This window comes from Diabrotica virgifera, chromosome 5 (assembly GCF_917563875.1).
Source record: "Diabrotica virgifera virgifera chromosome 5, PGI_DIABVI_V3a".
Taxonomy (NCBI): Eukaryota; Metazoa; Arthropoda; class Insecta; order Coleoptera; family Chrysomelidae; genus Diabrotica; species Diabrotica virgifera.
This window is the reverse complement of record NC_065447.1, coordinates 245,716,025-245,734,208: the sequence shown is the minus strand read 5'-3', so window position 1 is coordinate 245,734,208 and position 18,184 is coordinate 245,716,025. Positions and strand designations below refer to the sequence as shown.

Here is an 18,184-nt window from a genome sequence, read left to right as displayed (position 1 = left end):
AATTCTTAGCATTACCTGTACACAGTAAGATACCGACAGAAAAAAGATTTAAAAATTGAATCGCAAAAGAATTATTTATTTTAATTGATACAATTAATACAAATTAATACTTTGTATTACTAATTTACTATTTTAGTTTGTAATAAGCCACATAATTTGCTACCAAATAGGAAATTAATATGACAAATTAAATTATTGTTTTTTTTTTATTTAAAAAAGGTTAATGCCTCGACAACTAATGGCCATTGGCATGGTAGGTACGGTAATTTTTAACAGTTAGGTACCTAGTGTAATGTGTAGTGTGTGTGTGTTGAGTAAGTGTCTTGTTACTTTGCAAAGTTGACGTCATTGTCTTTGCAAAGAGACGCTAACTGTATCCGAACGTCTGCGGTTCCTCCGGTGAGTACCGATCCCACAAGGACAGAAACTATTTTCATTTATTAATTTATAATAAATGAAACATTTCTGACCCTGGTGAGATTCGAACTCACAACCATTCGGATTTTTCGATCCAAAGGTAGGCGCTCTTACCACTCAGTCAAGGACGGAGTTAAAGTTATTATTATTAAATATTACTTTATAAAATTAAAAATAGTCATTCTTATGAATTATGCGTATTATTCTGATTCTGATACGATGAACACTTGTTTGATGGGTCTGAGCCACACAATTGAGGGTTAGGCCACTGTTTCATTCGTATTTTTAGTATTTGTCAAGGCAACAATACATTATGTAGTGCCATATTGCCAAATATAGAGCTAGATTGTGTAGACCACTGTTGAACCATATATCCAATTTTTCTGCTTTTATTGATGTATTAATCTAAAAATGCTCAATTTGTGGACTGTGCCACTGTTGCTCTGAGCGCCTCATTTAATACAAATACAAAATATTTAATACAATAATGCATATAGATTTTCCCTTCGGAAAAAATCAAACAATATAGATGTTTTTTAATTTCATTAAGGGAATGGGCACGTAGTTTCTGCTGAAATGCTACTCAAATGGAATTCATTTTTTTTTTTCGAATTCTGAGAAAACTAATAATTATTTTTGAAAATTTTAAACTCAGAATAAGAGATTACGTTATTAGCGAGGGCCGAAAGTCCCTGAGAACTTCTATAATGTTTATTTTAATAAGTTACAGGGCTAAAAACTAAAAGAAAATTTAGTGTGACTTTTAATTTCAAAATATCTCATTCAAAATAAACTTTTTATTTATTGTAAGACTTTCGGCCCTCGGTAATAATTTAGTCTTTCATTTTGCGTTTAAATTTTTCAAAAATATTTATTGTTTTTTTTTCAGGATTTGAAAAAAAATGAACACAATGTCCGTGGTAATATTTTCCAAATCTTTGTCAGTAGTAAATAGAATATTGCCAGCATATTGTCAGTCAGACAGTGACAATTTTAAATATTTGACCTGGCATTGGGAATATTTTCAGTTGTTGATTAAATATTATTGATAATGTGTTTAATAAATACTTGATTTAAGACGTGAACTTAATAAAAAGTTATTTATTGTTTATTATTTATGGAAGATCCAAAGCAGAGAATACACCAGGATATATTCAGTGATCCAAGTATTGTGTTGTTACAGATGTTCAAAATTGTAAGCGTTTCATAGTAACAATATATTATTAAAAAATCACTTTATCACTTTTCCTCTTTTCTCGATTGATTATTAGCTTTTGTTGTACAGTAGATAAATTATTACTGAATACATAGGTAGTGAAAAAATTATCAGTAGTAATTGCACAAGAGCTCTGAAATTATCGAATTTTTCCCGAGTGACACTTTGACAGTATTAATTTCACGACCCGAAGGGGAGTGAAATTACGTCAAGTGGCACGAGGGAAACAATTCGATAATAATTTCAGAGATCGAGCTGCAATTTGCTGCGATTATTTCATGAATAAAACTGTAAAACCAAAATTTTATTGTAATTTATTTATGTAAGTACAAATTAGTACAATTAAACACACAGTTGTTATAAATATTTGACGATTGAAAGTCATCACTTTTATAAGTTTTAAAACAGTAATTGTCATTAATGTCACTGAATGTATTTTTTCACAGCAACGAAGGGCAACTGACGTAATATACTTGACGATGGAATATTATCAAAAATGAGCAATTTAATTTGTATTTCTGTAGCTTTCTATTGGTCGGAAATATGAAATAATCATATTAATTAACTGAATTAACAATTAAGGCAATTAATTATACTAGTAAAAGTTATCCAAGAACATTCAAAAGCCATCTTTACAGTTAATGATGAAGTTGTCAAGTAAAGTTTACATATCCATACCAGTGACAATTTTACTACACGTAATTTGCGGTGTAAAGACAGAAAGAGTGGGGATAGCCTTAAAATATTTGCGAATTATGTACCGATGGCCCTAAGAAATGTTTAATAAACAACATATTAAAAAGTTCTACTCTAGAAGTGGGCACTTAATTTTTTATTAAACAAATGAACTGCGAAATTAGATGTTTCTTTAAATAACCCCGAAAATATAAATTTTAGAAAAAAACTGACTTGACTTGAAAAATTCAGACAATTGAAAAAAACCTAAATATAAGATTAAAATTTTTATAAAATTAAATCTGTAGCTTCTATAATTTTTTATTTATAACGCTAAAGTCACCCTTCTCACAAACATTGGCGCACTGTAAACTAGCGAAGTGCACGGCTGAGTTATTTCAGTGTATTTCTCTAATTAATGGATCAAATAAAATTTTACAAATTGGACAAGAAAGAAGGAAATTAAAAGAAGGAACAAGAAAGAATAGCTTAATTGGAAAGTAGAACAATTAAGCTATCTTATGGTTATAATAAAAAGAAATAAAATGTATGGGCATAAGTACGGTGTGGGCTGAATTTTGTTTAAACATTATTTAAAAATGTGTAACTAATAAAATTTTTCTTATAAAGCTCTCAAATTTGCACAACTTACCTTTCAAACATCTTACTAAACAATGTTTCATTCAAAAAAATGCCAAAAATTTAATTCAAATGATATGACGCAAAAATGCAATTTTTGAAAACTTTTACGTAAGTTTTAAGGATAAACGTAGTTTACAGAATTACCAGCACTTTAAAACGGTATTACTCAAGTTTGAAAAGATTTTTTACAATTTTATAGGTGATTTTTTAAAGCATTTGATGTATTTTTAAAATTTACTCAATAATTTTATTTTAGAAATGAAACTATGAAACTATGAATGAAACTATTCCTTTTTGACAAAAATTAAGAAAGATAACAAAAATGTACCTAATACAAAAACCGAAAATTACCAACTAAAAAATTGTTTATAAAAAGTGATCAAAAATGTTTTCTCTAAAACTTACCTAAAATATATTTAATAATAAGCTTGAACAATAATAAATTTTCAACAAAAAAATATTTTTAGCTCTTAAACATTATGTCTGCGTAACTTCGAACCTATTAATAACATTTTTATTACCAGTTTTACGAAAAAAGTTATTCTTTATAAAATACTCTGCATCGTATATGATCTCAGATGCAACCATCAAATATCAAATTTTATTAATTTTACATACGAGGTTTTACATACGATTTTACATTTTGACATACGAGGTATGTAAAAAAATATGAATTTCACTCAAGAGTAAAGTACCTTTAGATTTCACAATATCGAAAATTGTTATTAAAAAAAGTTGGTTGGAATTACAAAATATGTTTCACTGTTTAATTACATTCTTCTAAATGAGATATTGTGAACTATAAAGGTATGGTATGTTTAACAGTAAATGGTCGAGTTCAATTAGTTACCACTATAAACATCCTGGAATAACCGATAATAGTATAAAAGGTCCGGTTTCAGGTAAAATTTAAATATGTTTTCTGGTACAATTTCTTTTCTTTATTATGGGATTACCGTCTAGTCAGTGTTAATTGTCAAAAGACCAACTCTGTCTACCTCGGTTGCTTATCGCTCCGGGTGGGTCTTAACAATGGGCCAGGTCAGATAAATTTAATAATATTTACGACCGCACTAATTGAACTCAACCATTTACTGTTGAACAAACCATACTGAACTGTTAAGCAAAAGTCATATTTGTTTGATATCTGATGGTTGTTTTTTGGACTTTAGACCAGAATAGAGTATTTTATGAAGAATAACTTTTTTTCGTAAAATTAATAATAAAATAGTTGAAATAATTGAAATAAAATAATGATGATGGGTATCCGTAATTTGAGAAAACATTGAATTTTTTTTTCAATTATAATGATGTAATTATAATCAAACATAGTTTTTAATTCCCAACAACTTTTTATAATACCCATATTTTGATATTCTGGAATATAAAGGTACTTTACTCTTTAACAAAATTCGTATTTTTGACATACCTCGTATAAAATTGATAAAACTTGATATCTGATGATTGGGTTTCAGATTTTAGACTATGCAGAGCAATTTATGAAGAATAAACTTTTTTTCGTAAAATTTGTAATAAAAATGTTTCAAATATGGTTCCTTGCTACGCAGACATAGTGTAGAAGAGCTTCTTTATAAGCATTTTCAAATTGTAATGCCATATTCGGATTCAGCATAATTAAAAACAAAATAGAAACAAAATTCAACGATATTTTTAAAATTATTTTAAATTATATAATTTAACATGATTGTTTGGAATTAAGAACTATATTCTGATATGCAATTTCATCCTTCTAATGGAAAAAAAAAATTTTGAAAATTTTTCTAATCAACATTATTTTTAGTTTTTTATTTCAATTATGATACATATAGATATTTGTATAACAAGGGAGGAAAGTGCTTCTTTTCCTCCCGAGAATGAAGTTTACTGCCCGACGCGTAGCGGAGGGCAGTAATCATTCAAGGGAGGAAAAGGCACTTTACTCCCATGTTATACATATGGTTTTTCCACCTTCCTCAAATAACAAGTCATTTTTTCATTTTTACTTAATTTATTTGTGTAACTAACCAACAAAATTTATTAGAACTAAAACTAATAAGTAAGTACAATATAACTGTCAACTGTCAAATATAAGTCAAAATAAAAATGTAAACATTGTTAAATCAAAATAACAATTTACAGTTTTTTACCATTCTGTGAAATACAGAGTGTTTTATAAATAAACGTTAAAATGTATACAAACTTACGTAATAGAAAATAGATATTGTACAGGGCGTCAATAAGTTATATTTTTATGAATGAAATACCATGATGTCACTTTTACTTTTCTTCCCTAGGGAGGAAAAGTACAACTTTGCTCCCTACAATCAGGTCCGGAAAAGTATACTTTCGGTAGAGGTAGGTGGAAAACTCTTTTATTATTCATTTTACAAAAAACAGTTATTCTTTATAAAATGTTCTACAGGGTCTAAAACCTAAAATACAACCGTCTAATATCAAATTTTGTCAATTTTATACGAGGTATATAAAAAAAATATGAATTTTCCCAAGAGTACTTAAATAATATACCCTTATTTTTCACAATATTGAAAATTGTGCTTATGTAAAGTTGTTTAGAACTAAAAACCATAATTAACCCGCCAGTGGTCGCTATATGAGATTTTCTCTCACGGTTTCAGAAAATTGCACAGAATTTTTTTTCTGGGAAATTATAAGATCTGTAGTTCCTTCTAGTCTCCTAACTATCCTCCCTCGACAATCTAATAGAATCGTCCGCTTAGATAGTGACTCAGTTGACCTAATATCACCCAATTGTTGAGTCAGCGCGCTTCAAGTGAGACATTCTCTCATCAAGCGACCACCCGCGTTACGAACTGTACATAAAAATTAATTTTATTTTGGCACTTAAAACCTAAAATAATGTAAAAAAAATTGTAATTGTCATCAATCAATTTTTCCAGAGCATTCTTGTTATATTTGTGTGCTGTGCCGTAAATTATCAAGATACGGAGATTGATTAATATTGGTTTAATTCCGATTATTTCTTTTTATTTTATTATATTATTATCTATATTATGTTACATTTTTTTTTCTTATTATTAGTTAAGAAAAAAAGTTTAAAAACTGTTTTAAAAACTTTATTTTGTAAAAAAAGGTAAAATTTGGATATGTGAGAGAAAATCTCACGCGCGACCACTCGCGTAACAATCTACCTAGCGACCAATGCCGGGTCGCTAGGTTGGGAATCTATCTTTGGTTGGGAAATAAGCCACAATTAAATTGGAAAAATAATTTTATTCGCGTTTGGACGCCCAAATCGGATGTCGTTGTCAAAATATAAAATATTACTAATATTTACTCGGTAATATTTTGTATTTTGACAATGACATCCGATTTGGGCGTCGAAACGTTAATAAAATTATTTTTTCAATTTAATTGTGGCTTATTTCCGAATCAAAATAATTATAAAAATGCCACAAGAAAATAGCTTCAGAACAACACTAAAAACCATCTTCCAATATTCCATCCTTTTCATTGAAATATTCTGAACTATAAAGGTACTTTATTCTTGATCGAAATTTATCTTTTTTGACATACCTCGTATAAAATTAATCAAAATTGATATAAGATGGTTGTATTTAAGGTCTTTGGCCATGCAGAACTTTTTACAAAGAGGATAACTTTTTTTTCGTATAATTAATAATAGACCAGTAAGGATCTGTTTTTAGATGGATGTGAGAGGTGGCATTCAGATTTTTGCGGATAAAGTTAGGTGATAACTTCGTTATTAATAATTGATTAATGCTCCGTCTCAAATATGCCCGGAACATTAATAAAAAAAATAAAATATTTAAAAATTTCAAAAAATTTCGTTTTTTTTTTCTAATTTTTTTGCTTATAACTTTAAAACGATTCATTCTGGAACAAAGTCGTTTAGGAATAAAACAAAGGTAATTAAATTTTCTATCAGATGCGATTGGTTAAAAGTCTCTTAATTAATCACCCTTGCTGCAAAATAGCAATAAATATAAAATAAGGGGGCAAAACAAGCCTGTTATTATTCAATTATTTTCCATCACTTAGGTTACACTTGGAACCTTCCTAATTCGCTTAGAAAATTTTTGTAATGTGCTAAAACCGTACACCAAATTTCATTAAAATTGACTTACTAGATTTTGAATAATAATTTTGTAATCTAAACTTTTTTTAAAAAATTAAACTTTTTTAAAATCTTGCACAACAAAAACTAGTGTATACAAAGATTTGTCAATTTTTTTACATATAAAGAAGCACTCCACCTATCTAATGCACTTTACAGAATTAAAATCGGATTGTTTAAGCAGCCTCAGCAATGTTTTAAAGTTATAAACAATTTTTTGGCTTATAAACAAATTAGTCCTGTGGCCAGGAGGGGGTGCTGCGGGCTCCTTTATTTAGATGCACTTACCCAAGATTTTTATGTATTTTTTGACCCGTGGAACACGATTTTTTTGGGTAACAGTTGATCCGGATATCAATAAAATTGTTATAAACAAACAACTTGAGGAATTACATAACATCGATTTTTCGCAAAATAAAACACTTTTTTATATTTCTTGGGTAAGTCTAAGCAAAAAATGTTCTTACAAATTTTTTCGTAGGATGCATAGTTTTCGAGATAAACGCAGTGGAACTTTCAAAAAATCGAAAAAGTGCAATTTTTGAACTCGAATAACTTTTGATTAAAAAATAAAATAGCAATTCTGCTGACAGAATTTGAAAGTATAAATCAAATTATACCGGTTTTAATTATTTGCATTGCTAAAAATTAATTTTTTATTATTAAACAAAGCTATTTGTTTATAAGCCAAAAAATTATTTATAAGTTTAAAACATTGCTGAGGCCCCTTAAATAATCCGATTTTAATTCTGTAAAGTGTATTAGATAGGTAAAGCACCTCTTTATATGTAAAAAAATTAGATAACTTCTAAATGGTCTACTTTTTGTTCAGAAAGATTTTAAAAAATTTGAACTTTTTTAAAAACATTTAAATTGCAAATTTATTATGCAAAATCTATTAGGTCGATTTTAATGAAATTTGGTACACAGTTTAAGTATGTTACAAAGAATTTCCTAAGCGAATTACTAAGGTTCTAAGTACCACCGAAGTGGTTAAAAACATTGAATAACAACAGGCATATTTTGCCCCCTTATTTTGTATTTATTGCTATATTGCAGACAAGGTAATAAGTTAAGACATTTTTGACCAGTCGGATATCATACAAAATTCAATTATCTTTATTTTATTTCTCTACGACATTGTTCCAAAACGAATCGTTTTAAAGTTATAAGCAAAGAAACAGAAAAAAATCGACGTTTTTCGAATTTTTAAATATTTTATTTTTTTTATTAATGTTCCGGCCATATTTGAGAAGGAGCATAAGTAAATTATTATTAACGAAGTTATCACCTTACTTTATCTGCAAAAATTCGAATGCCACCTTTCACATCCAAAAATAGACGTTTTTTCACAAATCCTTACTGGTCTATAATAAAATAGTTATCATAATTGAAATAACTGAAAATAATGTTGTATATCCATAATTAAAAAAATTCAACTTTTTTTTAATTAGAAAGATGAAGTGGAACATTAGAATATAGTTCTTAATTCCAAACAACTTTTCATTACAACAATTTTTAATATTTTGAATAATAAAGCTACTTTACTCTTGAGTAAAATTCATATTTTTTGACATAATATCTCGTATACGGCTTAAAAAAAATGAACTGATGGTTCTATTTTTAATTTAGACCATGCACAACTTTTCACGTTGACGAACAGAACGTCTATACGTTGAATTTTTCCCTATTCTACTTTGCAAAATACATATAGTGTCACAACACTTGCTTATACATTTGACACAGTGTCCGTCAACGTGTTAATTGGACACACTGTACAAAACAATTATTGTTATTGTTTAAACAAATAATAAACAATTAGCGGCAAAATCTGTGAGTAGAACTTTTTACTTTAACATGTATATAAACTAACAAAAAAAGTTTTAGAAAAAGATAATCTTGTTTGAATTGCTCCGAAACAATGCATCTTTTCGTTCTATCTTGACTCTTCTAAAATGCTTCGTATAGATTGCTGAATAGAATTGGGCTTCTTATAACAGGCAATATGACGACTTATATATACATATAAGGATCTCGTAGAACAGTAGTATTATTTAAACGTAAATTAAAACATGGCAACATCGTCGGGCTTCGTATAATGCGTAATCCATATACACTGTGAACGCGTTTATACGAGTGGGCTTCGTAAGACTGTAGGAATAAGACAGTGCTACAATCCCCTTACCCCGTAAACCGCGGGCTTCCATTCATCGGCAGGTTGTAGCGGGCTTCCTATCATTTGTGAGCCATATATATATATATATATATATATATATATATATATATATATATATATATATATATATATATATATATATATATATATATTTTTAGCTTTATTTGTCACCAAACTTTACAACCCTCTTACCAACATTTACTTCATCAAACGCACCATTTGGAGTGTGTATAATAAATATGGAATTTGGGTGTTCTCTATCGAACCAAGAAGGGACCAAGCCACCTACTCAATAAAATCCTTTTTTGGTTTTAAAACGTTTTATTGACAAACGAATTTAAATAGAATATTAGTCTTAATGGCTCTTTATCAATAAAAACATTTAATGGCGCAGAAGTAGAGGCCGCTCACCTACTCGATGGACGGATCAAGTACAGGAAGCCAGTGGAAAAACATTCTCTGAATCCATGAGGAAAGCTCAGGACAGAAGTCGATGGAAAGAGATAGTTGCTCGTATTATAGGGAATCACGACACTCAGCAATGAGGAAACGACTGAGGAGGAGAATTTAATGGCTACGTTTTACTAAAAAAGTAAATTTAATGTTATTATAACTTATTAAGACACAAGCCACATATCCTACAGCAAGAAGGTCTCAGGCCACTAAAATGTTTACTTACTTTTTCGGAGAAGATTCATCACTTTCACTGGAACTCGTGTGCGGAGAATATTCTCGATCCTTTACAGAATCGTCAAAGTCAAAATCCGAACCTGAAATACTGTATTTTTCTTTATAAAATAATTGTTTTTCTTTCAACACTCTTCGATCACGTGTGGCCATGCTGATTTTACTGTGGCTTATGACGTTCTTGCTTAAAAAACTTTCATGATTTTGCAAGTCGGCAACAATGTCGTTATAGCCTGGTGGCCACATCTATTGCCCAATAGCCGTAAAACTTCGCTAGTGGCTTGAGACCATTGTTACAGAGCCAGTTTTACTAAAATCTTCAAATTTAAAAAAATGTGGCTTAGGTCCCTTATTGCCCGAGCTCTTCAATTCTTTTGTTGATTTCTGTTATTTCCATTTTATTAAGTGTTCGGTCTTGCACAAGTTGTTGTATGGTATGTTAAACAGTAAATGGTTAAGTTCAATTAGTTACCACTATAAACAGCCCGGAATAACCGATAATAGTATAAAAGGCCCGGTTTCAGGTAAAATTTATTTTAGGCTTTATTATGGGAGTACCTTCTAGTCAGTGTTAATTGCAAAAGACCAACTCTGTCTACCTCGGTGGCTTATCGCTCCGGGTGGGTCTTTATAATGGACCAGGTCAGATAAATTTAATAATATTTACGACCGCACTAATTGAACTCAAACCATTTACTGTTGAACAAACCATACCTATATTTTTTTGCATCTTATCTCCCAGAATAAATAATTTCCAAAATAAAATAGTTATTTATGATATAAGTGTTAAAAGTACACGTTTAAGGCACGCATTAAGGTACACATTCACATGAGAGCCTTAAAATGTACTTTTTAACACGCATATCATACAATATTTTTTCTACAAACGTAATTACAGGACAATATCTACAAAAACTTGTACTTGAACTTGACTGACGTTCCATTTTTATATTTTTTTTTTGACATTACATCAAAATTGCCTATACGGTCAATACGAACTGCAGTGCCTTAAAAATATTTTTTCTACAACCGTGTTAAAAATGCAATTTTTAGCACTCCAAACGAGCGTTAAAAATGCTACTTTAAGGCACTAGTGCTTTAAAAAAAATTTAAGGCACTGCAGTTCGTATTGACCGTATATACAATTTTGATGTACCTAATGTCAAAAAAATATAAAATTGGAATGTCCGTCAAGTTCAAGTAAAAGTTTTTGTAGATATTGTCCTGTAATTACGTTTGTAGAAAAAATATTGTATGATATGCGTGTTAAAAAGTACATTTTTACGGCATTCATGTGAATTGCAGAACTCGCTTTCGCTCATTCTGCAAACTTTCACATGCGTGCCTTAAACGTGTACTTTTAACACTTATATCATAAATAACTATTAAAGCACTATGCCTATATAACGCCTTAAAGTAGCATTTTTAACGCTCGTATGAAGTGCTAAAAATTGCATTTTTAACACGGTTGTAGAAAAAAGGTATTAAAGTACCACCTTAAATAATGCTGATGTTGATTTATTAAAAAACGATTGGTCTCGACCCACAATATTTTATTTTTCAGATTTTCCTTTCCTAGCAGGAAGGTTATAAGCCCTTTTCCATTTTATCAATAAGGGTTTTTACCTTCAACAAAAAGTGTCTAAACCGATAAAAGGTTTGTGTTCGCGTCCGACTTCGCAAAAATATCGAGACGTCCTTACGCTTTGTAGGTATCGAGAAAAACAGTCACATCTGATTCCGAACTAAGCCCTACTTCAAAACCCTTCTGGTCTAATTCGTGACGTATCGATTTCCTGAGGAAGATACTGGCTGAAACCGACACCCCTTTCTTTCTGCTTTTTCGTACAGTTTGTAGAAACTTTAAAGCTTATAAAATGTGAGGTGGATTATTACAATTTTTTTGAACAGGTTAGATAGCGTAGGGGAATCAATATTATATAAAAGATTATTTAAAAAAAACTTGGGAGAATGTACATATAACCTAATTTTATCAGGTCATCTACGTCTTTTCAAAAAATTTACATACTTGGCCTAGATCTTGTAGTCCACAGCAAGTGTGAAAAAAATTGAAGGTGGTGTTACCCTAGGGATATCCAATTCTGACTGTTTTTGTGTGATATTTTGTGTTATTTATTTTTGTGTGGTATTATTAATGATTGACTCATATTTCTATTGTATTCTATGCTAGTTGTCATAGGCATATTTGCATATCTGGTATTTCTCAAAGACTTTGTTCTTGATGTATGTATGTTACATGCTTGTTTAAAATGACACTTAGTGGTCTTGCAATTTATTCCACGTAGAAATTGTTGCAGTCACAGGGTATTTTATAGACACAGTTTTTGGATCTTTTTGTGTGTTGTTGGGTTTGGTTTTTGACAAAATAGATTTAAGAGTGTTGGTTTTTGAGACCTTTCTGGTCTGCAGAAGATTTGAGAATAAAGAGACCTGATGGTGATGAAACGAAGTTCATGATAAATAAAAGAAGAAGAGATAAATCGCGGATGGTAAGAAATAGGACGAAGACAGATCTTTAAATGATTATCAAAAAGGAAGCAAAAGTAAAAGTGGCAAAAACCAAAACAGAAGCACACATAGAGCTAAGAAAGCAAAATATTTTAAGCACATTCGATGTACCAAGACAAATATAATAAAACACTCTTTTTGACAGTTTATTAAGCAAAAAAATTAAAGATTCTCAACCAATTTTAGGGATTAAAAAAAGAGATGAACCAGATGATATCACTGAGAAGTCTGGATAGATTCTAAGAAACAGGAATAGTTTGAATAAATATCGGAAGTTTACAATGCGATGTTCAAGACGTAGAGGTTGGAGGCGAAAACCAAGAATTCATTGTAATCAATCGTAATTAATCGCCAAGACAGAGAAGACTATCTCCAAAGATTAACACATATCTTCAATACAACAGCCAAGCAGAAAAAGCCAAGCAGAAAAAGTTAAATGTATGACAACATCTAAATATCCACTACGATGTAAAATCGAACGTACTTTGACGGATATCAGGGAAAAGTCTGTTGGATAGAGAGAAGCGAAAACATACGAAGATAATGTAGAAGATATAAATGGAAACGGAAACAGGAGTGGAACGAACACATTCGTAGAATGGCAGAGGATAGGATAGTACGAATATCACGAGATAAGTGACCAAATGGACAAAGAAGTATTGGCAGACCAAGAAAAAGATGGTGCGATAATTTAAACAATTTAGGAGGCTAATATTGAAGAAGAAACAGGTTTTTAAGCGTAGATACAAGAAGGAAGAAGAAGAAGAAGACTTGTAATCAACAGTTTATGGGAAGAGAGTATGATCAACTATTTAAGATTGTAAAAATTAAAGGCCAGCAGGAAGGAGATTACCAGGAAGACACCATAGGGAGGTATATGACAAGTCATTGTCAAGAAAAGACACATGGTAAAATAAAAGTCTGGTAAATGTTTCACACAAAGTGTATACAAGAAAAAATTAATTATATTAGATAGATTATGGTTTATATTAAAAAGAATAAAAATAAGTTCGTTTTTTAATATATATTTTGTTTTCTTTATTATACATATAAACATTTTTTTGTGTCCACAATATAACTCCACTTCATCTTACAGTTCGGTTAAACTGATCATAAAACTCATCTGAAGGTATATTGGAGTACACAACCTTATCTAAATATCTGTTACGACTTTTCTGTTCTTCTGCCAATTTAAGATTTTCCTCGGCAAGCTTCTTTTTTCTTTCTTTTTCTTTGAGTTTCAGTTCTTGATCTAACATGTAAATGCTCTTCTGCATACCATCGGTGTAGGCATCCATTTCTCTATTTCTTCTTTTTTCTAATTCCCTTAATTCTTTTTGCTGCTCTATCTGTTGAAGTAATTCCTTCTTAAAAGCTGCACGTTCAGCCGCCGTAAGACCTTTGTAACAAGAAGTGATTTTTTTGCCAGGAAAATTACTTTGGGCAACGTCTGGATTTTCTGTCATTAAATCACTGTTTAAAAAGTTGCATATATCTGCTAAGTCGTCTTCTGTTATTTGTTTTTCAGCTTTTTGTTTTTCACAAAGTTTTTCGCTGGCTAATGCTTGGTTAAATTTGACTGCAGCCTCTTGGATCTTTTTTCTACACATAATTTCTAAAGAATCAAGCTCCAAGGCCCTTTGGTCTCTAGCTATCATTGCTGCTATGTAAGCATCTTCGGCCTGCTTTTGTTCTTTATCTGCACCAACTTTTTCCCGAATTTGTTGTTCTAAGTAAGCTTTAGTTTCTTCGTTTTGCATTTTGCGCCTCTCTTCTGACACCAAATCTTCTCCTTCAAACTTTTGTGCCGCTGAAATACCCAACCGTGGATCGTCATCATTAACTCTACAAGGCAACTGCTTCTTCTTTGCATCAGGATCATTCAGATCAAACTCTCTTCGATCTTCTGGACGCTGGTGCAATCTTCTAAAATTAATAATCTCTTCTTGCACTCTTCTACGTTCTTCACACTCTTTTTGCTCAAGTACCATAGCAATTTCGTCAGCTTTTTTAAGTTGTTCTTTGAATATTTTGTCAATGTTTCTTTCTTCGTCATTTCTTTGCTTTTTCTCTTCTACTTGGTGCTGCAATGCTAGCGCGTCGATTCCTATAAGTCTGGCACGGGGATTGAAGATTCTTTGCTTTCGTTCTTCTTCTCTAGCACGACGTTGTTCTATTTTGGCAGCCTCTCGCCGATCTTTTTCCGTTGTTATAAAAAAATTTAACATTTTTAAACCAAAACTGAGTGTATAATCGTAAATATGCCAAAAATGACAAACGTTGATTACTCGGAAAGTCTACAGCTAGCTTTGACATAACTTCGTTTATGCGAGACACTGACAGTAATATTACACTCATAATACACACTTTTATATGGCAACTGGGGCATGGTTTTATTAAAGTCTATTTGAATTGTAATGTAAATAACTTGTTTATTTCTCGCTGCACAAAAACTAATACTTCACTCACGTTTACTCGGTAAAACGTTATTTTAAGCGTTTGTAAAGCGCTGTTTTCAAAAATAACTTTAGTGGAAGTGTTTTTAATGTAGCAGCTACCGAACTGTTTGCATTTCGCCTGGAAAATATTCCGGCACAACGAGAGGCGGGCATGATTGTTTGATCAATGAACGGTCGGAGTTTACCAAATCTGGCAGAAGTGCATGTGATTTTAATGTACAACACGTTACTAAAGTTTGGTACAGATTTTATTCGGAAAAAGAAAAAAATATTTTTACAAATTTTACTGTGCTTTTTATATTTTCAATTTTATATTTTCTATAAAAAAGCTCGTAGAATAACAGTAGCGTTTAACTCTGAATTGCACATTGTATTTGTAGACCTCCAAAGGCATAGAATGATGTCTCAGTCATCAACCTGTGGAAATTAGTGGAAAATCATGGAAAACTACTCTTCTTCTTCTTCTCGTTGTCCTTATGGCCTATAAGAGCGTCGAACTTTGGTATCACCTATTTACCTATTTACCCATTTCTTCCACGCCTTCCGGTCTCCTGCCATTTCCTTCATCTGTTGCACTGTTTTCCCTCTCTTTGTCCCGATTTACTCGATCTGCTCCATCCACCCCTTTCTAGGTCTGCCCCTTTTTCTTTCCCTCTGTCTTTTGGCATCTGTCAACTTCTTTACTAGTCTGTTCTCGTTCATCCTAGTTATATGTCCAAACCAAATCAGTTTTTTTTTTCAATTTTTTTCTCTATTGGTTCCTGACTTAGCACGTTTCTGATGTTTTCGTTCCTTTCCCTATCTATCTTCGTCTTTGCAGCTATTTTTCTCAGCTGCTTCATTTCTGCTACATTTATGGCAATTTCATGTCTTTTATTTGTGATCCATGTCTCGCTTGCATATAAAAGATTTGGTACTGTGATTGTATTATATACTTGTATTTTTGTTTCCTGGCTGATTTCCCTTTTTCCCAGTATCGTATTATTAATCGCATAGTATATTTTCGTAGCTTTCTTTGTCCTATTTGCAATTTCTAGGTCTAGCTTTTCGGCATTCGATATTATCGTGCCCAGGTACTCGTAGGCCGTCATCCTCTCCAATTCTTGTCCTTTACAGAGCACTCGTGTTTCGCTTTCAATTTCCTGCTCCTTCTGACCTATTTTCATCGTCTTGCATTTGCTGATGTTTATTTCTACTCATAACCGTTTAACGTCGATAAACTACTTCGACAAGGATGCTGTCTATCACCGACCTTATTTAAACTTTTTATAGAAAAAATACTAAAATACTAGAACAAGAAATGTGGAAAATTGGAGTAGAAACTGACGACAACTATATCAATGGCCTTTTGTTTGCCAATGTTCAAATAATTTTAGCAAAAGACAAAAACGACTTCATTTACATAATGAAGAATCTAGAAGAAGAGGTTGAGAGGTGGGATTTGAAAATCAATTAGGATAAATTATTGTACTACATGGTAATTGCAAACAGGGCTGAAGACCTGGAGATAAATATCAACTCAATAAAACAAACAAATGCATATAAATATTTGGGAGGAACTTTAACAAACACAGGATCAGATGAAACTGATATAATAAATAGAATAAAAAAAGAAAATACGATAAGCCGGCAATTACACTCGATTATACAGGGTGTCCAGAAACTCTACCGACAAACGAAGACAGGAGATTCCTCAGATAATTTTAAGACAATTTAGCTTAATTCACCTAGTCCGAAAATGCTTCCTAAGGGAGCTAGAGCTCTTTGAAAATGGCGTCTTGTAATTAGTTTTTCTTAAATACCTCCAGAACGCTTCAATTTAGAAAAACAAAAATCGGTACGTATATTTATCTTCCAGAGATAAATCGATTCCGTCCATTGCCAATTTCTAGTACCGATCATAGGCGTCTGTTTTGGGTAGGGCAACGATGATTTTATCACATAACTTTTTTGTTTGTAACCTTTAAGCATTTTTGACACTGGATTATTAAATTGTGAGGTATTCCAGTACTAGAAGATACTCTTGCTTTAAATCGGTAGGACACACGGCCTTCTAGAAAAATCGATTTGAAAATTTTTAGTTTTTTAAATTTGAATAAAAATTGAAAAATTTTTTAAAAATAAAACGGTGTATTTTAACAACTTAAAGCGAGAGTAACTTTTAGTACTAGAGTACGTCATAACTTCATAATCTAGAGTCAAAAAAGCTTAAAAATTAAAGACAAAAATGTTATGCAATAAAATAACCGTTGACCTACCCAAAATGGACGCATATGTCCCATACTAAAAATTCGCAATTAATGAAATTGATTCACCTCTGAAATATAAATAAACGTATCAGTTTTCGGATTTCTAATTAGTTTGTTTTTGAATTTTTTTTTTGGAAATTCAAATAAAGAAAAATTTTCAAATCGATTTTTCTAGAAAACGGTGGATTCTATCGACCTAAAACAAGAGTACCTTTCAGTTGTAGAATACCTCACAATTTAATAATTCAGAGTCAAAAATGCTTAAAAATTAAACATAAAAAAGTTATGCTATAAAATAACTGTCTCCCTACCCAAAACGGACGCCTATTACCGGTACTAGAAATTCCCAATACATGAAGTCGATTTACCTCTGGAAGATAAATATGTGTACCAATTCTCGTTTTTCTCAATAGAAGCGTTCTGGAGTTATTTAAGAAAAACTAATTACAAGACGCCATCTTCAAAGAGCTCTAGCTCCCTTAGGAAGCATTTTCGGACTAGGTAAATTGGATTAAAATATCTTAAAATTCTCTGAAAAACCGCCTGTTTTCGTTTGTCGGTAGAGCTTCTGGACACCCTGTATAAATGGAGTGACGGTACTACAAGCAAAACTAAACTAAACAAATCTTTAAACAATAGTGGAAAGCTGCTCAGTATATGGTTAAGAGACGTAAATGCCAAAAAAAATGGATAACAATAAATTCAATGGAAATGATGTTTTGGAGAAGAAGCTGAAATAAAGCGAGAAATGAACGAATTAGAGAACTAATGAATCTGAAGGAGACACTAAATGATGAAATACAAAAACGAAAATTATTGTTGTATGGACCTATGCAAAGAATGGACGATGAGAATACCGCTAAGAGCTTGGAAATTAAAACCAAATAGAAGGAGGAAAAGAGAACGTTTTAGATTACAGTGAAACGAAGAAATAAAAACAGAAATGGAAAAAAGAGACCTCACGAAAAAGATCGTATATTATACGACAAGAAGAAATGGCAAATAAATTTTACATGC

General features: G+C 31.1%; 2 protein-coding genes across 3 annotated transcripts in view; one reads left to right on the top strand and one right to left on the bottom strand.

The window, feature by feature from the left end:
- Positions 1 to 18,184, top strand: part of LOC126884758 (1-phosphatidylinositol 4,5-bisphosphate phosphodiesterase epsilon-1-like) — an 890,827-nt gene that overhangs the window by 507,023 nt on the left and 365,620 nt on the right. The gene's annotated exons all lie outside the window — the stretch shown is intronic.
- On the bottom strand, positions 13,473 to 14,962 carry LOC114335089 (RIB43A-like with coiled-coils protein 2). Its single transcript, XM_028285247.2, has one exon. The coding sequence runs from the start codon at positions 14,685 to 14,687 to the stop codon at positions 13,545 to 13,547; it is 1,143 nt and encodes a 380-aa protein (XP_028141048.2). The 5' UTR covers positions 14,688 to 14,962; the 3' UTR covers positions 13,473 to 13,544.

What these genes read in the sequence shown, in the direction of transcription:
- LOC114335089 (XM_028285247.2), bottom strand. Translation starts at nt 14,687, where the DNA reads ATGTTAAATTTTTTTATAACAACGGAAAAAGATCGGCGAGAGGCTGCC.